The 22,865-nt window shown below is 60.9% G+C and overlaps 3 protein-coding genes across 6 annotated transcripts in view; 1 reads left to right on the top strand and 2 right to left on the bottom strand.

Moving 5' to 3' along the window:
• Positions 1 to 769: 769 nt before the first annotated feature.
• Positions 770 to 6,490, top strand: CDH15 (cadherin 15). Its single transcript, XM_032122183.1, has 14 exons — positions 770 to 899; positions 2,513 to 2,656; positions 2,791 to 2,946; positions 3,025 to 3,169; positions 3,250 to 3,410; positions 3,610 to 3,738; positions 3,844 to 4,029; positions 4,097 to 4,350; positions 4,436 to 4,578; positions 4,646 to 4,882; positions 4,949 to 5,188; positions 5,556 to 5,692; positions 5,773 to 5,928; positions 6,005 to 6,490. Exons 1-14 carry the CDS (start codon positions 849 to 851, stop codon positions 6,200 to 6,202), a joined length of 2,337 nt encoding a protein of 778 aa, XP_031978074.1. The 5' UTR covers positions 770 to 848; the 3' UTR covers positions 6,203 to 6,490.
• Positions 6,491 to 6,577: 87 nt separating this feature from the next.
• SLC22A31 (solute carrier family 22 member 31) lies at positions 6,578 to 10,867 on the bottom strand. Of its 3 annotated transcripts, none has more exons than XM_032122199.1 (9): positions 9,531 to 9,888; positions 8,950 to 9,053; positions 8,719 to 8,873; positions 8,379 to 8,547; positions 7,975 to 8,096; positions 7,757 to 7,859; positions 7,467 to 7,681; positions 7,257 to 7,368; positions 6,578 to 7,094 (listed from the first exon to the last, which is right to left on the bottom strand). In XM_032122199.1, the coding sequence occupies exons 1-9, from the start codon at positions 9,867 to 9,869 to the stop codon at positions 6,824 to 6,826; spliced, it is 1,590 nt and encodes a 529-aa protein (XP_031978090.1). In that variant the 5' UTR covers positions 9,870 to 9,888; the 3' UTR covers positions 6,578 to 6,823. The 3 variants fall into 3 exon arrangements, with proteins under 3 accessions (XP_031978090.1, XP_031978091.1, XP_031978089.1); XM_032122200.1 differs by lacking the exon at positions 9,531 to 9,888 and adding an exon at positions 10,736 to 10,867 and having other exon boundaries at positions 6,581 to 7,172; XM_032122198.1 differs by having other exon boundaries at positions 6,581 to 7,172.
• A 1,272-nt stretch (positions 10,868 to 12,139) lies between these two features.
• Positions 12,140 to 22,865, bottom strand: part of ANKRD11 (ankyrin repeat domain 11) — a 132,249-nt gene continuing 121,523 nt past the window's right edge. For both annotated transcript variants that reach the window (XM_032122181.1, XM_032122182.1), the window contains exons 9-13: positions 15,947 to 22,677; positions 15,029 to 15,127; positions 14,794 to 14,937; positions 13,718 to 13,810; positions 12,140 to 13,365 (exon numbers count right to left, since the gene is read on the bottom strand). In XM_032122181.1, coding sequence (XP_031978072.1) covers positions 13,180 to 13,365; positions 13,718 to 13,810; positions 14,794 to 14,937; positions 15,029 to 15,127; positions 15,947 to 22,677 — 7,253 coding nt within the window. In that variant the 3' untranslated portion in view covers positions 12,140 to 13,179. The remainder of the gene's footprint in view (positions 13,366 to 13,717; positions 13,811 to 14,793; positions 14,938 to 15,028; positions 15,128 to 15,946; positions 22,678 to 22,865) is intronic.

Below are 22,865 nucleotides of genomic sequence, written 5' to 3'. Positions count from 1 at the left end.
CCGGGGGAACCCGCCGGGACCAGGAGACCGCGGGACGCTGCCGTCCCTCTCCCGACTCCGCGCTGGGACCGGCCCCGACGCCAACACCGGTGGCAGCAGCACCGGGAACGGCCGGGAACAGACGGGCGGGCTCACCCCGAAGCGGGGCGCGGCCGAGCGGGGCGCGAAGAACTGCCTCCGGTCCCCTCTCCCTGTCCTGATCCCAGTCCCGGTCCAGGCCCCTGTCCCGCTGTCGGTGTTGGAGCCTGTCCCTGTCTCGGTGCTGGCGCCGGTGCCTGTCCCTGTCCCTGTGCCTGCCCCTCTCCATGTCCCTGTCCAGATGCCGGTCCTTTCTCCCTGTCCCGGTGCCGGTGCCGATGCCAGTGGTTGTTCCGCTGCCGGTGTCAATCCCGGTCCCTGTCCCTGTCCTTGTCTCGGTCCCTGTCCCTGTCCCTGTGCCGGTGCCGAAGCCGGTCCTTGTCCCGGCGCCGGAGCAGCCGGGGGGGCAGCGGGCCCGGGTCTCCCCCTCCCGCCCTCCCCGTCGCGGCATCCTCGGAGCGCGCCCGGCGGCAGCTGCCGCGTTCCGCCCGCCCTGCCCGGGGCTGCGCACCCCCGGCCTCGGCCCCGCTCCCTCGGCCCGGGCTGCAGGGACCCCCCCGCGCCCCCCTGCATCCCTCCACGCCCCCCGCATCTCCCCCGTCGGGCCCCCGCCGCGCCAGGCCGGGCAGGGGATGCGGGCTGAGGGCCGGGGGCGGCGGGGCCAGCTGCCCGCGGGGGGGTCCGGTGCCCGCAGCACTTGTGCTGTCACTCAGCCAGGCCCGCCGCTATTTCAGCTCGGGGCCGGCGGCCGGGCTGTGCCCCGCTCCGCCATGGGCCCCCCGCTCCTCCTCGCCTGCCTGCTCGCCCCGCTCTGCGCTCGGGTAAGGGGTGCGGGGACCCCGGGGTGGTGGGGACGGGGTGGGACGGGGTGGGATGGGGACCCCCAGCTCTGTGCCCCAGGAGGGCTGGCTGGGACGGGGAGCCTGGACGCTGAGCCAGGAGGCGGCCGGACCCCAAACCTCGTGGAAGCTCGTCCTTGGGGGCAGCGGGGATGGGGCTAGGGCTGATGGGGGCTCGGAGCCCCCCTTGAGGCATTTCTCACCCCACAGATGGCGGTGGCAGGGGGGGGCCTGCGGCTCCGGCACAGTGCCTGCGCCTGTGACTGGGATGGACTGAGATGGAATTCGGGGGAGGGTTAGGCACTTAAAGACACCCTGCTCCCCTTTTTCCCACTCCCCAAGTGTGGTCCCAGACCTCCCTGCACCCCCCTGCCCACTCGCGCCCCCCCAGAGCCCCTCATCTTGGTCTCGGGCCGGAGCCACATGGGGCCGTTGGGATTCTGGCCTGGCCCCTGCGCTCGGCTGCTTCAGGGCAGGGGAAGGAGAGGGGATCTGCAGGGCAGCCCCCACAGGAACAGGGTCCCCAGCGTCCCTCCCTCACATCCGGATCCCCCCAGCTCCAGCGGCCCCCAGGGACGGGCGGGGGGTTCCTCCTGCTGGAGGAGAGCGCAGAGAAAGAACTGGAGGCCACAGCGCGGCGCCCGAGCCTGAACCAGCCCCCTGTCCTGCCCATCCCGTGGGGCTGGTACACAGCTCCCCCCCCTTCCCACACCTCCCTCCCAGGGACCCCCGGCACAGCCAGCCGCGCTGCCCCGTTCCCCCGTCCCCCATCAGGGCGCACAAGCGGCCCCTCGGGGCTCCAGGGACTCCCCGGCAGCCAGCGGTGCAGGCACAGCTGGGCACAGATGTGGGTGCAAGGCTGGTGCTGCCCAGATGTGCTCCCTCCTCGGGGAGGAGCAGCGCCTGCCCCCGGAGCCCAGGACGAGGGTGGCACGGAGCCGGGGGGTCGGCGACTGCATGCACAGCTCCCACGCTCCCCATGGCTCCGGACCCCCCCACAATCGCCCCAATTCCCTGACCTCGGTCCCGCACAGCCCCTAAACTCATTCTTGCCCCCACCGCTCCCTGACCCCCCTGCAGCCCGCCAGGACTCCTGTTCCCCTTGTTTCCGTCCCAGGTCTCCCCCTCACAGCCCCAAGCTCCACCCCAGGCACTCAACTCCCTCTGCCTCCCCCCAGCACCTCAGAACTGATCCCTGACACCTCACCCTCCCTGCCACATCTGTGTGGTGACAGTGACGTGTGGGGGAGGCTATGGTAGATGCTGCCTGCCCAAACTACCCCCCCTGCAGGGGTCCCGTGGGGCACAATCCATGCCCAGGGCACCACTGGGGTCATTTGTGGGGCACCCCTTCCTGGTGAGCCCAGCAGGACACCCATCACCATCACATCGGGATGGCAGGGGACAGCTGACACGCAACTCCCAGGGAAGCTGGGTGGCCTCTGCATTCCCCCAGATCCAATCCCAACCCCAACCCCATCAGGGGCACCCAGCACTGTACATACCCAGCTCAGGTTCAACTCCCTGCCCACTGCCCTGGCATTCCACCCCACTCCGGAGTTTTGGGGTCACGGGCAGCACCATGTCCCCCGCAGGGTGCCAGCCCAGCCCAGCCAGGCGCTGCAGCCCCGCAGGCCTGGCGGCAGCAGGAGGCTCCTCGGCGGGTGAAGAGGGCCTGGGTGATCCCCCCCATCAGTGTCTCGGAGAACCACAAGCGCATCCCCCACCTCCTGGTGCAGGTAGGAGAGAGCCCCCCACCCTCTCACCAGCTTGCAGAGTGGGGACATCCCGGGCAGGGGGATTACACAGGGGCACTCCCAGAGGGGGACAGACCCCCAGCTTGGGACCCCCAGCCCTGATTTTCCTGGGGCAGATCAAGTCAGACAAGCAGCAGCCCGGGGGGGTGATCTACAGCATCAAAGGGCCGGGGGTGGATGAGGAGCCCCTGGGCATCTTCTCCATCGACAAGTTCAGCGGGAAGGTTTTCCTCAATGCCATGCTGGACCGGGAGGAGAACGACCGCTACCGGGTAAGGATGTTCCTGGGTGCCCACAGCCCCTGCCTGGGCCCCCAGCCAGACCCCGACCCCCCTGCTCTGCACCCACAGCTGAGAGCCTTCGCGCTGGACCTGGGCGGTGTCACCCTGGAGGACCCCACCGACCTGGAGATCATCGTGGTGGACCAGAACGACAACCGGCCGCTCTTCCGGCAGGACGTCTTCACCGGGCATGTGGTGGAGGGGGCTGAGCCAGGTGGGTCCAGCCGGGGGGCTGGGCTGGGGGGCTGAGCCAGCCCCTGTGCCAGCACCCACTGGGCGCTCCTGCGGACACAGGGACCTGTGTGATGACCGTGGATGCCACCGACGCCGATGACCCCGACACGGATAACGCGGCACTGCGCTATTCCATCCTGGAGCAGGGCGCTGCCGCGATGTTCAGCATCAATGCCACCACTGGGGAAATCTGCACCGCACGGCCTGGCCTCGACCGGGAGGTAGCGGGATGGGGTCACCTGGGTGGGGCTGGGGGGCACTGGGACTCGGGGCAGTCACGTACACCCCACATGGTGAAACCACATCTCCATCCAGGAGCAGACCCAGGTGTGGGGACAGGGTGGGTGGGCAGCAGCTGGGGGATCTCTGTGCTCCCTGGGGGCTGGAGGGACTCAGCTCTGGCCCCCTCATTCCCCACAGACCATGGGGGTGTACAACCTGACGGTGCAGGCGGCCGACATGTCCGGGGACGGGCTCACCACCACGGCCATGGCCGTCATCTACCTGGAGGACATCAACGACAACCCTCCCGAGTTCACCAAGGAGGAGGTAGCGGCCGGGTGGGGTACGGGGTCAGCGGGGTGGGAGCTGGCCCCCCGGGGAGCTGCAGCATCCCAAAGGGGCAGAGTCCAGCCCCACACCGCTCTCCCCCAGTTTTCCATGGAGGTGGAGGAGCAGGCGGCCGGCGTGGACGTGGGCAAGGTTTTTGTGCATGACAAGGACCTGGCGGGCTCCCCCAGCTGGTTGGCCAAATTCACCATCCTGGAGGGCGACCCCGAGGGCGTCTTCGCCATCCGCACCGACCCCCACACCAACGACGGCGTGCTCTCCGTGGTCAAGGTGGGCACGGGGCAGCCGGGGACACCGGGGGTCTCATGGCTCGGCTGACCCGTGGCCCCTCTCGCAGCCGCTGGACCACGAGGTGCGGGACCGCTTCGAGCTGACGGTGTCGGTGCAGAACGAGCGGCCGCTGGAGCCCTCGGCCCCCGCCAGCCCCCGGGCGCTGGCCACGGTGCGGGTGCGGGTGCGGGACGTCAACGAGGCGCCCGTGTTCCGCGAGAACCCGCGGCGGATCAGCGTCCTGGAGGGGACCCCCCCGGGCACCGCCATCACCACCTACACCGCCAGCGACCCCGACACCCATCAGATCCAGACACTCTCGTGAGTCCCGCTCCCCTCCCATCGCCCCCGGCACCCGCTGGGGGAGGAATTTGGGGCGATGTCTCACGCACCCCCTCGCCCACAGCTACGCGCTGCTCTACGACCCCGCGGACTGGCTGCAGCTGGACCCTCACGCCGGCACCGTCCGCACCAAGCGGGAGCTGCTGCACCCGTCCGCCTTCCTGCAGGGCGGCTGGTACATCGCGCTGGTGCTGGCCCGCGATGACGGTGAGCAGCCGCCCCCGCTGTCCCCTCGCTCCCGCTGCCCCCACTGACCCCTGTGCTCTGTCCCCAGCCGAGCCCCCGCTCTCGGCCACCGGCACCCTCTCCATCGAGATCGTGGAGGTGAACGACCACGCGCCGCAGCTGCAGCCGCCGGCCGGGGTGCTCTGCGGGCGGCCGGGACGGGGCGGGACCCTGCTCCTGGGGGCCACCGACGATGACCGGCCCCCCCACGGAGCCCCCTTCCACTTCCAGCTCAGCCCCCAGCACCCCCAGCTCGCCCGCAACTGGAGCATCGCCCGCTTTAATGGTGAGGGTCAGCCGGGGTGGGGGGATGCTGCATAGAGGGTCCCGCTCACCCCCTGCCCCCCCGCAGTGACCCACGCCGTGCTGGCCGTGCTGGCGGAGCTGCCGGAGGGGTCCTACTCGCTTCCGCTGCTGCTCCGGGACTCGGGGACCCCCCCGCGGGAGCAGCAGCAGCTGCTGAACGTCTCGGTGTGCCACTGCGGCCGGGACGGCACCTGCCTGGACGGGGTCCTGGCCGCGGCCACAGCCGGGGCCGGCATTACCCTCGGGGCCCTCATGATCATCCTGGGCAGCACCATCCTCCTCCTCGGTGAGTGACACCCCCACAAGCCTCACCCCACACCTCCATCTCCCCCCCGGCACCCCAGCCCTGTGCTGGTCCTGGCGATCCCTCCCGAATGCCACCAGCACATTCTGTCACTTTGTCCCCCATCCATCACCCCATCCTGGTCCTGGCCATCCCATCCGACCCCTACCCATGGCCCTCAACACCTCCCCCCTACCCAGCAACCCCTTCCGACCACTCTCAACACCCCCTTAACCATTTCCCTCATTGCCCATCCCACCCCAATCCCTACCTCCATCCCTATCCCTCCTTCCAGCCCAACTCATCCCACCCCAGCCATCGCCCCGTGCCCCCCGTGCCTCCCCACACGCGTGTCCCCGTGTCCCCGCAGTGCTGGCGGGTCTGGGCGCTGCGCGGGTGCGCAGCCGCCGCCGGGCCCTGCGCAAGGGGCTGCTGCAGCGCTCGCGGGACGACATGCGCGACAACATCCTCAACTACGACGAGCAGGGCGGGGGCGAGGAGGACCAGGTGAGCAGGACCCTTGGCAGGGGTGTCCCGAGGGTCCGCAGCTCAGCCCTGCACATCTAAACCCCGTCCCGGCCCCGCAGGACGCCTACGACATCAACCAGCTCCGGCACCCCGAGCTCTTCTCCCCCCGGACCAAGCCCCCCCTGCGCAGGGACGCCCCGCTCCGCTCCGGGACCCCCCTGGCCCCCCGCAAGCTGCCCAGCAGCCCCTCCGACATCGAGGACTTCATCAATGAGGTGGGTCAGAGCCCGGCACTCTCGCCCGCAGTCCCCCATGGCCGGCGGGGCTGACGGTGGCCCCCTGTCCCCGCAGGGGCTGGAGGCGGCTGACAGTGACCCCAGCGTGCCCCCCTATGACACGGCCCTCATCTACGACTACGAGGGCTCGGGCTCGGTCGCCAGCCCGCTCAGCTCCATCGTGTCCAGCCTGACGGACGAGGACCAGGACTACGACTACCTGAGCGAGTGGGGGCCGCGCTTCCGCCGCCTGGCCGACCTCTACGGGCACTAGCGGGGATGGGGGCAGGAGGGGACACCCCACTGCCCACGGAGGGGCTGGGGCAGGGACGGGGCAGAGGGAGCTCACACACACACACACAGACACACACACAGACACACACACAGAGGAGATGTCCAGCTGCAGCGGTTTCACAGATGGACACGCACAGGACGCCCGGCTGGAGCGGCTTTGCACACGCGTGTGCAACGAGAGGCCTCCGTGCAGGGGGTGCACAGCCACACACAGAGCCCAGCCCAGCAAACCTGGGGGGGACGCCCGGGTGAGCCCCACAGAGCTGAGAAGGGGGCGAGGAGACCCCTGGTGACCCCCATAATAAAGAGCAGGGGGTTGGTGGCGGGGGCGTGTGACCCTCCCCACACTAGCGACCCGTAGAAACAAGGCACTTTTATTGGGAGCCGGCAGCACCCCCGGGGGGCGTCACCCCCGCCCCAGGGCTCCCAGCACCGCTGCTCCTGGGGCAGGATCCGGCCCCACCGCGGGGGAGGCGCTGCTCCCCCGGCCCCTCCACCACGCGTGTCCTGCTATTCCCATTACATCCCTGCACTGGGGTCCCATACCGTGCTCAGCCCCCCCATCAGCAGGGAGACCCCAGGGACCGTGGGGCGGGCACGGCTACATCTCGCGGGGGGGCTCCGGGGAGCGCAGCATCCTCTTGGTGGAGGCGGCCAGGCGGGAATAGTCGTGGGGGATGGCGCGGGGGTCCAGCAGGGGCAGGTGGTCCTCGCGGGGGGGCCGGCGGAACAGGGGCGGGCGGCGCTGGCTCTCGCCGTCCTGCAGGGACTGGGGCAGGCTGCGGCCCCGGCTCTCGGGCAGTAACATGATGCTGAGCACGGCCAGGATGGCGAAGGAGGCGAACACGACGTGGTGCAGGAAGAAGCCGCGGCTGTTGGGGATGGCGGTGATGGGCGCCGCGGCCTTGCCCACGAAATTGGCCCCCACGACCAGGCCCAGCCCGGCGCCCCTGGGGGAGGAACACGCTCAGAGGGGGCCCTGCCCGGTGCCTCCCGCTCCGGGGTAGCACAAGAGGGAGGCAGCTCCCCGTTACCTGACCACGGTGGGCAGAACCTCGCTGGCAAAGAAGATGCTGAGCATGGTGACAGCGTGGGAGGCGGCCGTGCCCACCACGGACAGCGTCAGGACAATGAGCTCCAGCAGGTCTGGGGGGGGGGCGAAGCACATCAGGGGGCAAATTCTGCACCCACCTCTTTTCCCCCTGTCTGGGGCTGCGTCCTCGGGGGTCCCGCGAGGGTCTTACACTGGGTGAGGGCCAGCAGCAGCAGGGAGGAGATGCCGGTGAGGACGGTGCAGAGCAGGAGGATGGCGCGGCGCCCGAAGCGCTCGGCCGTCAGACACACGAAGAGGCAAGCGGCCGCCTCGGTGCTCACAAGCACCAGGTGGGAGGAGAAGAAGTGGGGCAGGTGCGGGACCAGGTTGCGGGTGAAGCAGTGGCGGATGCCGGAGCCGATGAACCTACGGGACAGCGGGGTCAGGGGGCCGCGAGTGGGGCCCCCCCATGCCCACCCCGCCGACCCCCCCGCCGCTCACGCCGCGAAGCCGAGGATGGCGCCGTTCTTCCAGATGACCCTGGTGCCGCAGATCTCGCAGACAGAGTGGTACCGGGGCTGCCCCTCGGACACGGCCTCCAGCTCTGCCGGGAGAAGGGAACCCGGGATAGAGCCGGCTCTGTCACACCCCCCACCCACCCACCCACACAACCACGGCTTTGGGGATGGGGCCGATCGCCCTCGGAGTCCCCCACGCACCCGCGAGGAGGCTGTCCTGGGGGCAGTTGTCCTCGGCCAGCGCCTGCAGGGTCTTCCTGGCCCTCTCCAGTTGCCGTGTGGCCAGCAGCCAGCGCGGTGACTCCAGCAACAGTGCCGGGCACCTGGGGCATGAGTGTCAGGTCACGGGGCTCCCCATGGGCCTGGCCACCCTCCAGGACTGACCTTCCCACCCGGATTCAAAGCAACGCTGCCCAGAAACCCTCAGCTTCAAACCTGAGCAAACATTTGCCCAGGGTGGGGGGGTTCCACTCCTCTGGAGAGCCCCGGGTGGCCTTTGATCCCCGCCGCGGCCCTGGGCAGGGTCTGCCGGGCTGGGAACAGCTTGGCACCAGCCCCGTGGCACAGCCCAGCCCCACGCAGCCCCCTGCCCGGGGGGTCCTTACCACCAGCAGGCAGCCAGCAGGGCCAGGATCATGGTGACAGCGCCCTGCAGCACCCGCCAGTCCCGGCACAGCAGAGCCAGTCCCGGCAGCAGCAGCTCCCCGGCGATCCAGAAGAATCCGGCCACCATTGTCACCCCCAGCCGGTGCGGGGGGTCACACAGCTCCAGCCCTGGCAGCGAGTGAGGGGGCCACCATGGGTGCCAAGCACACAGGGCTTCCATCCTACACCCTGGAGCATCCTATATCCTGGGACATCCCACAGCCTGCAGCATCCTGCTCCCAGTGCATCCTGGAGCACCCCCAGTCCCCGCACCCCTATGGCCGCCCCCATCACACTCACGTGCCACGTAGAGGGCGAGGAAGGCTCCTGCCAGCGCGGCCCCGAAGAGCAGCCGTGCCACCAGGACCATGAGGAAGTCCACAGCCAGTGCCACGCCGAGGCCCACGGGCACGGCCAGCGCCAGGGACAGCAGGAAGGTGGGACGGCGGCCGAACCTGCCAGGGACGGGCTGTGAGAGGGGCTGGGCACGGTGCCACCTGCCCATGGGGGCTGCCCGGGAACCCCCTTTACCTGTCACAGGCCAGGCCGGCAGTGACACTGCCCAGTGTCCAGCCCAGCAGGTGCGTGGTCTGCTCCAGTGGCACCTTCCAGCGCGAGGCACACACCAGGTCCCACTGCAGGGGACACAGCAGGGAGGTGTCAGCTTGGGGACCTTGGGAGACCCCCTGCCGCTGCCCACAGGGCTGGGATGGATGGGGCTGGGGGGCTTCTGGACAGCTCCCACCCCACAAACAGAAATGTGGGGACAGATGTGAGGGGACAGTACTGGTGATTCCGAGAGCCCTGGACACCCTCCAGCCCCTCAGCCCCCTTCCCCAGGGCTCCCCCAGCCAGCCCCAAACCCCCTCCGTGGGGTCGTCCACCCTGCTCCCCCCTGCCCACCCAGGGCTTTCCCGTGGGATCCTTACTGGAGTCCCCAGCTCCCTCTGGGGGCTGGGACCCCCCAGTTGGTTCGCAGCTGTCCCCCCCCACGGCTTTCCCAGGCCCCTCCCTTAACCCCTCCTTTACCCACGGGACCCCTCAGCCCCCTCCAGCACCGCAGACTGCCCCAGGCTCGGGGGTCCCCCACTCTCCCCAGCCCCGTGCCCCACCTGTGTGACGAGGTTGGCGCGGAGGCCGGCGGCGGGCAGCGCGTAGTGCCAGCCGCGGGTGCAGGGCCCGGTGCCGTTGGGGCGGGGGGTTCCAGGGGGGTAGCGGTACAGCTGGCAGGGGCTCCAGCCGCCGCGGAGGCGCGGGACGGCGGCGCGGAGCAGCGCGGGGCCCCCGAGGCGGCGGAGCGGCGGCGGCAGCAGCGCGGTGTCGGGGCGGCAGCGGTGCGGGGGCTCCGCGCCCAGCGCCCACCCCAGCGCCCACCCCAGCGCCAGCGCCGCGCACGGAGCCCACCCCCCCGCCGCCCGCCGGCCCCGCGGCCGCGACCCCCCGAGCGCCATCGCCGCGGCCACCGCCACCGTCACGGCCACCGCCACCGCCACGGCCACCGCGCTCGGGCTCGGGCTCGGCGCGGGCAGGTGGGGCGGCACCGGCCGGACCCGCCCCGCGGCGCCGCCCCGACGGCTCCCTCCGGATCTGACCCCCCCAGCCCCGGTTCGGACCCTTCAGCTCCGGTTGAGAACCCCCCAGCCCCGGTTCGGACCCCTCAGCCCCGGTTGAGGACCCCCCAGCCCCGGTTCGGACCCCCCAGCCCCGGTTCAGACCCGCCAAGTCCCGGTTTGCTCCCCGCAACACGAGGCTCAGGCTCGGTCTGATCGCCCCCCCAAGCCCGGTTTGTCTCCCCAGCCCGGCTCACAAACCCCAGCCCCGGCTCAGATCCCCGGCCCGGTTCGCTCCCCTCAGCCCTGGTTCGCTCCCTGCAACACTGGGCCCAGCCCGCTGCACTCCCAGTCTGGTGTTTCCCCCCTCCCAAGGCCCCCAGTTTGGTTCTCCAAGCCCCATTCACCCCAGCTCAGCCCCAGTTTGCTCTCCCCCAGCCCCGGCTCACCGCCCCCAGCCCAGCTCAGCCCCCCTTCTCCATGGTGCTCCAGACCAAGGCACCCTCTCAGGGCTGGGGGACCCCCTGCCCCAGCTGGTGTCGGGGGTCCTGGGGTGCAGCCGGGGGTGCCAGGACCCATCTGTACACACCCACAAATGCACCCAGGTCCCCCCAAACCTCAAAGGGGGCCAGTGGCATCTGCGACTCCCCCCTTGCAGGAAGGGAACGTGTTGGCACCCAGCACCATGTGAGCCCGTGGGAAGAGCCAACAGAGCAGTCGAACTGCAAATAGCATTTATTTCCCTCTTCCTTTTAAAGTTTACTCACAAACGTCATTTCTGGGGGCAGCAGCATCGCTCGGGTGCTCAGCTTCAGACCTGCAATGGTGGAAAAATTCCATCTGCAAACTCACATTGAAAATCACACTGAAAAGTCACACCTGCAAACTCAACATTGAAAAATCACACTAAAAAAAAATCCCATCTACATTTTTTTTGCCTCCCTCCAAGGGATCCACACCCACGCACACGCCTGGGAGTTACAGCAGCGGGAGGAAAACTGACCCTGGAGACTCCCAAGGTCACCAGCACCGTGGTCAGATGAGCCTGTGGGACTTTCCAGCTTTAGGCACTCACAGAAGGCTGGTGTGTGACTACGGAGATGAATTTATGGCTCTTTAACAAATTAAAGAGCAGGGATGGACATTAATTGAAGTGTTACCTGTGGCTGCTTTCTTGAAGCCCCTGACACTGAAGCAGCCCCTGGTCCCAGCACTCGCTCCAGTGCCCCACCACACTCATCCCACAACCCTGGGCAAGGATGGGGGGAAAATCCCTCTGGCTGGAGCTGGGACATGGCCCTGCCAGGCCTGCTGTGGCTGTGTGAACCCTGGTCCTGGTGCCAGAGGTGTCAAGGCAGGAGCTGAGGGTTGGGCAGGGGAAGGTGGGACCCCCCTGGCTCCGAGGCTGCTGTGATGCATTGCAGCGAAAGCCTCCAGGGTCCCACTGCCCCAACTGTGGAAAATTCCTCAAGTGACTGCAAAGCCGGCAGCAGCGAGGGAGGAGCTGGGTCTGGGAGCTGAATCCAGGGATCTCCTCTGGTCCCCCCAGCCAGGACATGCCAGCAGAGGAACAAATGGCATTTGGAACATCTTTGCTTCCCAAAGCAGCAGCTGAGACACTCGGCCAGCACCAGCACCGGGAAAACCCGAGAGAGGAAGGTGGAGAACCGAGCTGGCAGAGAGGTCTGTGGGGGCCACCTCTCACTCCTGCCTGGGGTTGGCAGCTGCAGCCATCAGGAAAGGCCGGGCAGCAGGAGGAAGGAAGGCACAGAGATCATGGAAAGGCACTGGGATCTGCCTCCAGCTGCATCCCTGAACTGGTGAGTGAGGACTGAGTTTGCCTGGATCCACCCATCCTTGTCCAGACTCTGCAGCCCCAAAAGAGCACTGCTGGCTCAGTCACTCCAGGGGTGGCGAATCCACCAGCACAGGGGTTCTCCTCTCCTCATGACCCACCCCACCACAACCACCGGCACACCTGGCGGGTTCCAACCCCACTGCACACAAAGAGGCACAGAAAAAGAAGAATGATGTTTAAAATCATGGAATAGTTTGCACTTGAAGGGACCTTAAAGCTCATCTTGTTCCATCCCCTGCCAAGGGCAGCTGCTCTGGGCAACTTTCTCCTTGACAGGAAAACTGCTGCCCAGGGTGAACTATAAATACAAAGATAATTTTAATTAATTTATTTATTTCTTTACACATAACTGAAAGTGATGTTACAGTACATAAGTTATTTACAACTGTGCAGTAATGTGTTGCAAAATAAATTATCTAGAAGGCAGCAAAAGTACATTGTTAATGTATATAAAAACTGTACAGCATTTATGGGATACAATTTTTCTTTATATGAGTATTGGCTCTGTAGTGTTTTCAAGTTATGTTCTCAGAAAGAGAAACGAAATGCCCAAGATTAAAGGAAAAAATATATAAACCACGTGGATTTTACTCCATTAAAAACACAGTTGGCAAAGTCCTTTCTCTGCATCGCCGTCTCCCCGGCCGTGCTGCCCCGGCGGCTCCTCTGCCCATCCCCAGCGGTGGCAGCGGCTGCTGCGGGGCCGCCGGCACATCCCGGAGCTGTCCCCGCTCCGGAGCCGCCGCTGCCCAGCTTGGACACTGTCCTTTTGTTTCTAATTGGGTTTTTTTGTGATTTTTTTTTTGTAGTAGTTTTTTTTTTTTTTTTTAGACATACCCATGATGGAACAAGAAACTCAAACACCCCCCCTCCCCCCATGGTTTCCTACTGCAGCTTCTCCGAGAGGAGATCCGCGCCTGGTGGAAAACAGAGAGCTGGAAATCACGGTGTTCACAAGTACATGGTTCACGTGGTTGCTGGCCCTGCTCAGCAGCTTCTGCAACACACACACGGTGTCCTTGGCCTCCTCCCTCCGCGCCTCGGCCAGTCCCGGGGCCGCTGAGCGCCCGCTGCCCGCGCTGCCCGGAGCCTCCCCGCCGCGGGCGCCGGTGGGAAGGAGCTGCGCCCGGCCCGCTGCCCCGCGGAGCCGCGTCAGTCCGGAAGCGAGGGACACGTCGTGAAGAAAGTGCAATTATTTCTCTTATTGTTTTGTTTTCTGCCGATAGCTGCTTCCTCCTCCTCTGACCAGGGATTCATCAGCAAGCGGTTAAGGGTGAATGTGAGCTCGACCGCCCGACCTCGGAGTGCTCCCGTCCTTGCCAGTGTTCAGTGATGTCTCCTGGGCTGGAACTGTCATGCCGGCAAGAGCACAAAGTCATCGTTCACGTCGACCATTGGCACATAGAACGAGGGCACCTCGTTCACGCAGAGGGATTTGTGCCCCGCGGGGTCCAGCTCCTGCACCTTCAGCTGCCACTCCATCCTCTGCACCGCGTTCAGGGCAGCTGCTTCGTGTTGCTGTCGCATGAGCAGGCATGTCTGCATAGGGAAACAACAGTGGGACATGAGGGCTGAGTGGCAGGCAAAGGGAGGGGACATGCAGCCACTGTGGGCACAGGATTAAATGCAGCAAGGGATGCCACACACAGGACACCTGGATTTGGAATCTCTGCTGAGCCCAGCTCCAGCAGGAGCCAAGGCAAACCCCAAAGTTTGTGTTTGCAAGGCTTGTCAGCACTCCAGAGCATCCCCTCCCATGCAACACTGCCCTGACAATCTCGGGACACCGACTCCACGCTGGAAACCACTAAGGCAGCTCCCAGGCTCCAGCCACAGGCAGAACTCTCCTCGAATGCCTCTGCCTGGAGCACGGGGCTCCCACAGCTCTCACCTTCATCCGGTCGTACTTGTCATCCACGTCCTGCAGCCAGGAAATGAACTGTCGCGCGTTGAAACGGTCTCTGACCGATTTGTTTTCGTCTCCCTAAGGATGGGACAGCAAAGGGCAGGACACAGGGGATTAGTTTTGGACTTCAAGCAGTTACAGGTCTCACAGGCCATATTCAAGCCCCTCCTGGGGCGCACACTCCTCAGAACCTGCAGGAAGGGCAGATGCAGCCCAGCTGCTCCTGCAGCCCTTTCCAGGGATTCAGCCTCACATGGGGATGGCACCCCTGTGCACACAGTCCCTGTTTCTCCTTGCTTTGCAGGGAATCTGTCCATGTCAGCCCATCACAGCACCTGCACCTCTCTGACTCCTTCAACTCACGCCAAGATCGCAGCAGCACAGACCCTTGGCTGGGAAATGCCAATGGATCAATCAGAGCTCCTGGATCAATATGCAGCTCACTAATAAATCCCAGGATCCTGTCCTGCCCACGATCCCTCCTGCAATGCAGCAGTGTAATGATTCTCTTCCCTTCCTTTCACAGGAAAAGACACCCCAGCGTGTAGTAAAGGAAACCCTTCCCAGCATGCAGATGATCCCGACCAAGAAGGATGGAGGGTTCCAAGACTCACAGAAAAAGCTGAGCCATTTCTGCTGCTAACAGACACGAACCCCCTGTATCCCACATTCCTGAGTCTATTTCCTTCCTCAGCACACATGCAGAAACTGAGGCAGATGAGGCAAATGATGTTCCCAGTCACAGAATGGTTTGGACTGGAAGGGACCTTAAACCTGGCCTTGGACACTGCCTGGGATGGGGCAGCCACAGCTTCTCTGGGCACCCTGTGCCAGGGCCTGCCCACCCTCACAGGGGAGAATTCCTTCCCAATATCCCATCTGACCCTGCCCTCTGGGGAAGGTGACATCCTGCCATGTGGGCTGTGGTGGGTGACCTGAGCAAGGAGAGCCTTAGTAACTCCTGCCTCCATCCTTCCCTCCTTCCCTCCAGAAAAGCCCATCTCCCTCAGGGTCCTGCACAGTCCCTGAGACACTTCCTCAGCACTGAGCCAGGCACTGACCTGATTTTCCAGAGGCATGTTGTACACCTCAGAGTCCAGCAGCATGGTGCAGGCACTGAAGGGCACGGCCTGGTTGGCAATGGTCCTCGCTGCCCGGCAGTGCACCCTCAGGATCTCCTGCTCGCAGGAGACGATGAGCTTCTCCTGAGGAAGAGCAGAGCAGTGAGTGTGGCAGCCTCAGCCTCGCCAGCAGAGGAAATTTGGGGCCTGCTGCCCAGCTGGAGTGTCCCCTTACCCGCTCTATGCTGTGCTGCAGCCGCAGCTTCCCCCGCACGGCCTCCTGCTGCTTGAAGAGCTCCTTGAGCGGCTCCGCGAGCGACGGCGGCGGCGCGATCTGCGGGCACAGGCACAGGCTGAGAGCAGGATCTCCGTGGGGCACGGCCTGGGGGCTGCCTGCCCCCCAAAATGTGTGTAGGCCACAGAGGGAGCAGGGACATCCCACGGGGTGCCTATGGAGACCGCGGAGAAGCTCTGCCAAGGACAAGGTCCTGCCAGTGCCCAGACCTCAGAGAGGGTGAGAACTTGGCAAGAGGTGCCCAGTGCTGGGAGCAGAGCTCAGCCTGCACAACCAGAGCCTGACCTGCCTTCGTGCTGCAGGGCAGGGTGTGCAGCAAGGAATGGTGCCTGGTCACACTGACCCTTCTCCTCCAAGCTGGATCCCAGATTTGCCACCTGCAGCACTGCGTTTACTGTTGCACTTGTATTAGCGAGGCTGCTCCTGCAGCACAGCAGTGAAATGCTGATCCCAGTGCCAAGTCAAAGAGCAGAGCTGGGGAAAATGATGGCAGGAGTTAAGAGCCATCTTTTTCCCATGTTCTAGGTTTATTATCCTGTTACTACACTGCTGCAAGAGCAGCTTTACCTTCCAGCCTCAAATCCACTGGATTCTTAGAAACTTCGCTCTAAAGCCTGACCAAACCTCAGGTCCTTCAGCAGAGCCCAAGGTCCTCCCTGCAAAAATGCAGCATCTGAGGGGCTGCATTTACCACACAGCCAGGCTCTTACCCAGGCTCAGGTTTGGTGTCATATTCTAAAGGCAGGTCAGGGCACGCTGGCATTGCAAGGTGGTCACAGGGCATGGGGGACAACGTGGATGTGTCTGTAACAGTGAGGGGGGGACAGTTCCTGAGGCTAAAGAGAGAAGGTGACTCACCACTGGAATATGGAGCTTGCTTAGGGGTTTGCCATCCAACAGGTAGGAGCCTGTGTAGGTGACATACTCAGCGTAGCACTGCGGAGCTTGGGGAGTTATATAGCACAGGATTTTCCGCTTCTCCTCAATCTTCTTCCTGATCTGGAGGTACTCGAAGTAGGGGTTGGACCTGTCGCTGTGGTAAGGTTCGATGTCGTCCAGTTTGATCGCATCGACGATAGCTGCCAGTGTCTGCTGGATCATCTCCCTCGTCTGCTGGGTGGACGTGTTGATCTGCTGCTGCAGCTGCTGGTTGGAGCGCTGGAAGCGGCGCTTCCGCGGGTGCTGAGCCTGGGAATCCTCCTCCTCCGTGATGCGGCCTTTGGCACGCGTGACGGGCGCAGAGACGGGAGGAAATTCCTTCTCGGATGCGGCGGCATTCTGCTTGTTTTGGTTGGCGAGCATCTGAGCCCGGTTCCTGGTAATCCGCTGAGGAATCTCTTCTATTTTGGGTGGTTTGGGAGCTTCTGCTACTGGTTTTTGTACTGGTTCAACAATTTCTGCTTGAGCATTGCCAGGAGGTGCGTCCGTCTGGGATGGTGGGGCCTGGCTCCCGCCACGGGCCACAGCACCGTCCTGCGGAACGCTGCCCTCAGAGCCCGCCACGGGCACGGGACAGGGCTGGGAGCTGCCCTCTGCCGCCCCACCGGCCGACGACAGCTCCTCCTGCACGGCCTCCACCTCTTTGCTCTCTGCCTGCGTGGACTCAGATGGGGTCTGCTGGAAAACCTGCGCTTCCGAGTCCTCCGCTGCCTTCTCCTCAGCTGTGTTCAGCGCTTCCGAGGCGGCTTCTTGTGCAGCCACTTCTGCTTTCTGCTCCTCTGCTGGTGGCTCCGTGTCCGTGGGCAGGGTGGCCGCTGCCTGGCTGGCCGGAGGCTCTTCCGGCTCACTGGACGCTATCACAGACGGGCCGGCTTTGATGATCCCAGCGCTCGGTTCTGAAGCTGCTGCTGGGCTTTCCTCCACTGCCTCTGCCTCGGTCATCTCCGTCTCTGCAACGTCCTTAGGCTGGAGTGGCAGCTCTGGAAGCGAGAATGGGCCAAGGTCCAAGTCATCCTCGGTGTTGGTGAAGGGGTCGGGCCACGTCACCGCCTCCTCCGCGTTCGCAGGTGCTGCATTGTTGTTCTCCAAGTAGTTGTTTTCTGGTGCGGTGACAACCTCGGCCTGAGGTTCTGCTGGCACACAAGGGGGCTCTGGAGGGATCTCTGGTGCTTCTTCTGGAAGAGGCTTGCAGTTGTTGAAGAAGGTGTCTAACCTAGTAGGGGACATGTACGGAGCTTGCTCTTCAGCATTTGCAATTTCTCCTGGAACTGCTTCCTCAGCATCCTCCTTGACTTCCTCCAGCCTTGGTTCAGACACTGACAGAGGGTAAGAGATGGGAGAAACAGGGTAGGAAGTCTCTGTGGGAATGAAAGCTACTGGCGCAGGATGAATTGGCTCTAGGGAACAGAGCGGGGGTTTAGGGGACTCGGAAAACCTCTGGGGAGATTTCATCAGAAGCTCCGAGCCCACAGACCAGGTGACAGAGTGCTCTGCGGGGTTGCCCACCAGGTTGGGAGGAATGGTGGTGTCTGGGTTTCGGGAAGGAGGGTTATCCCAGTCTATGTTGTTTTGTTCTGGCATTCCCGAACTAAAATGGTTTTCTTCGATGGGTGGTAGGTAGGTGGATTCTGGGGGCATGATGGAGGCAGTGGCTTGCTGCTCCTCTGTGGTGTCCAGGGGCATGCCGAGGTCAGGGGGAAGAGCACTTTCCACTGAAGGAGCCAGCAACTCATCCCTGTGCGAAGGGGAGGATTTTGCTTGTAAACCAGAGAAGACACTTTCGGGCGACTGGGCGACCCCGCTGACGGCTCCCGGCGCGCAGTGCAAAGCTTCCACTTTGGGTGAGGAAACTCCATAATCCGGGGAGTAATACCCAGGAGACAAACACTGGAACTTCTCAGCAGGAACAGAGGGAAGGGGAACTTTCTCCTCCATTAAATGCTGCACTGGAGAGTCATAATTTGATGTTGCTGGGACACTTTGCTGCCTGAAAAACTTCTCTCCAACGCTGAATTCCTCTTCAGGTGCCCTCCTGATATCCACCGAGATGGAACGGTAGAGGTTCGAGGAGGGTATGGTGCGAGTTGGGGTCTGACTGGGGTTCTCAGGGAGCCCGCTGTTAACATTGGTGTATCTGTCAAAGAAGGAGGGAGAGCAGGCGTTCATGGACATGGTGGAGATGGGCAGCGAGTGCTGCGAGTCCGCGCACTCGAACATCAGGTCCGTGTAGTCCTCGTTGCTGCACGACGGAGTCCTGGGCGTCTGCATCACCTCCTCGTAGCTCGGGCACGACACAACGGATGCCGGGGTCGGGACACCCGTGGGCCGGTTCTGATCCGGCCTGGGAGATGCCGGGAGGATCTCCTTCAGCTGAGGACCCGTGATCCAGTCCTTGGAGTCTGTCCCCACAGCAGGCTGTGCCTTGTTTTCTGGTGACAGAATAGGAGTCAGGGGACCCAACTCTTTGAGTTTCTTGTCCTTGAGCTGCGTGTCCAGCGTTAGCGGCTTCTTTGTCGGCAGATCCAGGCTCCTCTTGCGCACATCCTCTGAGCTTTTAAGTTTGTCCTTTAACTTGGGGTCTCCGGACCTGTGCCGCATTTTCTCCATTTGCTTCATTCTCTCCTTGTGCCTTTTGTGGCGTTCCTCGATCTCCAGGTCTTTCTGGCTCAGCATTCTCTCAAAGCTGGTCATCATCAAATCACCATCTCCCAGAAGTTTCTCCCTCGGCCTGGCATCCTTCTTGCTGCTGTCTTTGGAAAGGGTTATTTTTTCATTCCCGTTGCTTATTTTTATGGACTCTGATTTGTCTTTGTCTTGATTCTCCTTGAGCTTCTCCTTCAGCTTGGTTTCACCAAATTTGAGGTTGTCCTCCTTGGATTTATCTTTAAAGGTGGTAACTTGAGGCCCATCCTTGTCTTTGAGTGTTGACTTTGGCTCATCTTTGTGATGTTTAAAGAAACCATCTGTGTGTTTGTCCCTATGCTTTTCCTTTTCCTCCTTCCATTTTTCCTTGTGTTTATCCCGCTTCTTTTTCTCTTTAGCTGTGCTGATGGTGCTGGAACCGTAAGTCTTTTCTTTCTCCGCCTTCTTTGACAGCTCTCTTTCAGAATCATTTTTATCCTTCTTTTCAGAAAATAAGTAATCAATGCTCTTCTCCGGTTCCTCATCAGCCTCTCCCTTCATGTTGTAAGAAGAGCCAAAAGCCTCCCCATCCACAGAGAAATCCTTTTCATAATGAGTGGAATCCTTTCTGCTGCTGGAGTCCTTGAATTCATCTGATTTTTCCTTTTTCTCTGTCTTCTCCTTCTTTGCTTTTTCCTTCTCGTGACTTTTCTTTGAGGAAGATGAGGAATGTCGGTGCCTCTCCTTCTCCTTGAGTTTGTCCTGCAGGCAGGGTAAAGGGAGAGAGTCCTTAAACTTTTCTTCAGCGGCGTCGGTCAGAGAGAGGTTAGAAGACTCAAAGAGGCTGGTGAGTCCTGGCTCTTGCCCTCTGTCCGTGAAGCTGTCAGAGGAGATCTCGCTGATCTTGTCATTGGAGTCATCCCTGTAGTCATTCAGAGCCTCCTCCTCCAGTTTCTCCAGCAGGCTCTTCTCCGACTCCCCTCCTTTTGAAGACTTCTTCTCTTTGGAATGCTCCTTGTCCGGCTTCTCCTTATGTTTGCTTTTCACCTTGTCATCACTGGTGTGTTTCTTCTCAACCTTTTCTGGGAGCTTTTGCTTGTTTTTCTTCTCCTGAGTGGAATCTATGGACACTCTTTCCTTCCTGTCCTTGTACTTCTCACTGGAGTCTTTATCCTTCTTCTCTTTGTGTTTCTCAAAGGAACTCTTCTCCTTCTTCTCTTTTCCCCCTTCTGATGTTCCTTTGTCCTTTTTCTTCTCCTTGGACTCCTTATCCTTCTGCTTCTCCGAGTGCTGCCGGTCGGAGGAGTACTTGCGGTGCTTGTCGGGGTACAGCTCCTTCTCGGCCGCCGCGCCGTCGTCCTTGTCCTGCAGACTGTCCAGGCGATGCATCTCGCTCCCGGCCGAGTCGCCCACCTTGAACCCACTCAGGCTGTAATCGTCCCTCTCGTCCTCGCTCTCATCCGTGAAGATGTCAGCGATGCTGTACCAGCTCTTCTCCTTGCCTTTCTTCTCATCCTTCTTCTCGGAGAAATCGTCTCTGTCTGTGGAAAAGTTTTTCTCTTTCTTCTCCTTCACCTGGTCGAAAGAACTCTTCCTCTCTTTGTCTTTGCTGTGAAGATCTTTGTACTTCTCCTTGGTTTCTTTCTTCTCTTTGAAACTCTTCTCTAGTTCTTTGTCCTTCAGGATTTTCTCTGGAGCAGCTTTTTCATTTTTCTCCTTGTCGCCTTCTTTGGATTTTTCCTTGTATTTTTCTGGCTTCACCTTTTCTTTTTTTTCTTTATCAGGAGCATCTTTCTTCTCCTTTTCCTTCCCAGAATGGTGCCTCTCCCAACTCTCCAGGGTTTTCCCACTGAACTCAGGGTCAGACTTATCCTTGAAGAATGTTTCACAGCTGTACTCCTTGAAGTCATCTCGATAGGGCTCCTCCTGCTTCGTCTTGGGATCTTTTCGCTCTTTAGAGCCATCAGAGGAATCTTTTCTGTCTTTGGTGGTTTCACCTGTGTCTTTTTCTTTCCTCTCCTTGCCAGTCTCCACAGAATCCTTCCTTTTCTTATCCTTTTCAGGCAAATAACTGGGAGGAACTTTGTGTCTGTCTGTTTGGTCCTTTTTCTTCTCAGAGCTTTTCTCCACATAATCCCTCTCCTTCTTCTTTAAGAAAGTGTCCTTTTCATTCCGCTTCTCGTTGTATTCCTTCTTCTCTTTCATTTTATTTTCCTTTTTCTTGTCTTTAATTTCCTCTTTCACGGGTTCTATGATTAATTTTGCCACGGTGTCATTTTTAATCTCCCTGAAATCCGTTATTGGAGAATCCCAGCTGTCCTCACCCTTGAAATCGAAGGATGAATCAGAGGACAAGTCTGAAAACCACCTCTCCTGCTGATCATCTGAAAGGCTGAACTTTGTGTCCTCGCTTTCAGCAAATTGAGTTTTGTTATTAAACTCATCAAACCCAGACTCATCCCTGTAAAGTTTTTCTTTTTTGCATTTTTCCTTCTCTTCCTTGAAGGATTTTTCTTTCTCTAGTTTAGAAACCTTCTCCTCCTTCAGCTCATTCTTCTTCTCAGATTTGGACTGCTTGTCCTTTGACTTCTTCTTTCTCTCCTCCTTGTGTATTCTCGGCTTCTCCTCCTTGGGAGATTTCTCCTTGACAGGTTTCTCTTTTTCTGATTTACTCAATCCTTCTCTGAAGGATTTGCTCAGGTCTTTACTACCATCTTTGATTTTTCTTAACGATTTCTCCTCTTTTGAGGATTTTCCAGTCTCATCTTTAAACAACCACTCCTTCTCTTCTGCTTTACCTTTGGGGAGCTTTTCCTCCTTCTTACCATGTTCCCGATCGTGCTTTAACACTTTCAACTTGTTTTCGACTGGATTTTCTGTCTCTACTATCAAGGCTTTCTCAGGCTTTTGTTTAGAGTCCTCAAACTCAAAAGAAAATGTTTTGATTATTTTAATGTCTTGGCTGACAGGACACTGTCCCTTCTCCTTGTTTTTATGTTTGTGTTTTGTTTTATGCTTTTTAACAACCTTCCCCTCCTTGTCCAGCTTTGGAATTGCTCCATCCACATTGCTATGGAATGAATTCTTTTTCTCAGAAACAGTGTTGTGGGGGGTGTTTTTCTTTTTGTGCTCTGGTTTCTTCCTGACTGGCTTTAGTGACTCTAAGCTCGAGTCCTCGGACGAATAGTCTGACTCGCTCGTCAGCCTCGTCCTGGTGGAGTCCGATAGAGAACTGACGTCTGACCAAGCTGGAGAAGATATGGTTTTCCAATTGTCCGTCCTCCAGTGCTTGGAGTGCTGTTCTGTAAGATTAGGATTGTGTTTCTGGGATGCTAAACTCCCATGAGAAGAGGTCGATGAGGCAGACAGAGAGTTAAACAAGGAGGATTCCTTTAGCACTAGCCTTGAGTCCTTTACACAGCTAGAGCTCTGCAGAGAGTCTCTATCATCCTCCTCACTCTCCACGTTTTCACTCTCTGATTCAGAGGAACAAAACTTGTCATTTTTTTTGCCAAACCGAACCTCTTTGCTTTTTGTCTCCTTCTTCCGCTTCTTTTTTACTTTGCTTTTCTCCTTGGGTGCCTTGGCGCTGGTGGGCTCCCGAATTTTGCTGCTGGGCAATATGGAGTGGGTGGAGAGGCGCAGCTTCTCCCCCGTGCCCACGGCCACGCTGGTCTCCTCCTCATCCGAGCTGTCCGACAGGATGCGGTGGGCAGCTTTCTTTGGTGTAATTGTGTTATTTTTAGTATAAGTTTTCACTTCCATTTTGGGTATGGAAATGAAACTGTTTGCTTTAGTCTCTTTCCTGTAATCCTTTTTCAGCAAATGTTTGTCATCGACCGGCGGGACCCGGTCCTGCTCATCGTCCTCATCAAATTCATACTCATCCTTTACTGGGGTGATGGTTTTGGGGGGCTCCTGGGCCTTGGGCTTGTGCTTCAAACCCTTCTCAAACTCTGAGTCTGTGTTATTGCCATCAACGGAGCTGGAGGGAGCGAAGGAAGGGGCATCCTCTTCTTCTGAGGTCTCTGCAGAGAGAGAAGAAAAGCGTGTTACGGACTGCCAAGGGTTTTGGGGGGGGAACATCGGTGGTCTCCTGCACACACCAACCCCTGCAAACAGCCCTGATGCCCTTTAGCCTCACCCAGCCTTTGCAAGTTGGCAGCCAACAGCTCGGAATGCCAGGCTGGGGGATCTTTTTGGAAGGAAGCTCCTC

The sequence above is a fragment of the Corvus moneduloides genome, chromosome 12, assembly GCF_009650955.1.
Source record: "Corvus moneduloides isolate bCorMon1 chromosome 12, bCorMon1.pri, whole genome shotgun sequence".
NCBI lineage: Eukaryota > Metazoa > Chordata > Aves > Passeriformes > Corvidae > Corvus > Corvus moneduloides.
Note: the sequence above shows the minus strand (reverse complement) of the source record. Positions and strands in the feature narration are given on the sequence as shown.

What these genes read in the sequence shown, in the direction of transcription:
- CDH15 (XM_032122183.1), top strand. Translation starts at nt 849, where the DNA reads ATGGGCCCCCCGCTCCTCCTCGCCTGCCTGCTCGCCCCGCTCTGCGCT. An exon ending in GCGGGGGCGAGGAGGACCAG is followed by an intron (nt 5,693 to 5,772) that starts GTGAGCAGGACC and finishes CCGGCCCCGCAG; the next exon opens with GACGCCTACGACATCAACCA. An exon ending in TCGAGGACTTCATCAATGAG is followed by an intron (nt 5,929 to 6,004) that starts GTGGGTCAGAGC and finishes CTGTCCCCGCAG; the next exon opens with GGGCTGGAGGCGGCTGACAG.
- SLC22A31 (XM_032122198.1), bottom strand. Translation starts at nt 9,869, where the DNA reads ATGGCGCTCGGGGGGTCGCGGCCGCGGGGCCGGCGGGCGGCGGGGGGG. An exon ending in CCAGGACAGCCTCCTCGCGG is followed by an intron (nt 7,860 to 7,974) that starts GTGCGTGGGGGA and finishes TTCTCCCGGCAG; the next exon opens with AGCTGGAGGCCGTGTCCGAG. An exon ending in GCCATCCTCGGCTTCGCGGC is followed by an intron (nt 7,682 to 7,756) that starts GTGAGCGGCGGG and finishes GCTGTCCCGTAG; the next exon opens with GTTCATCGGCTCCGGCATCC.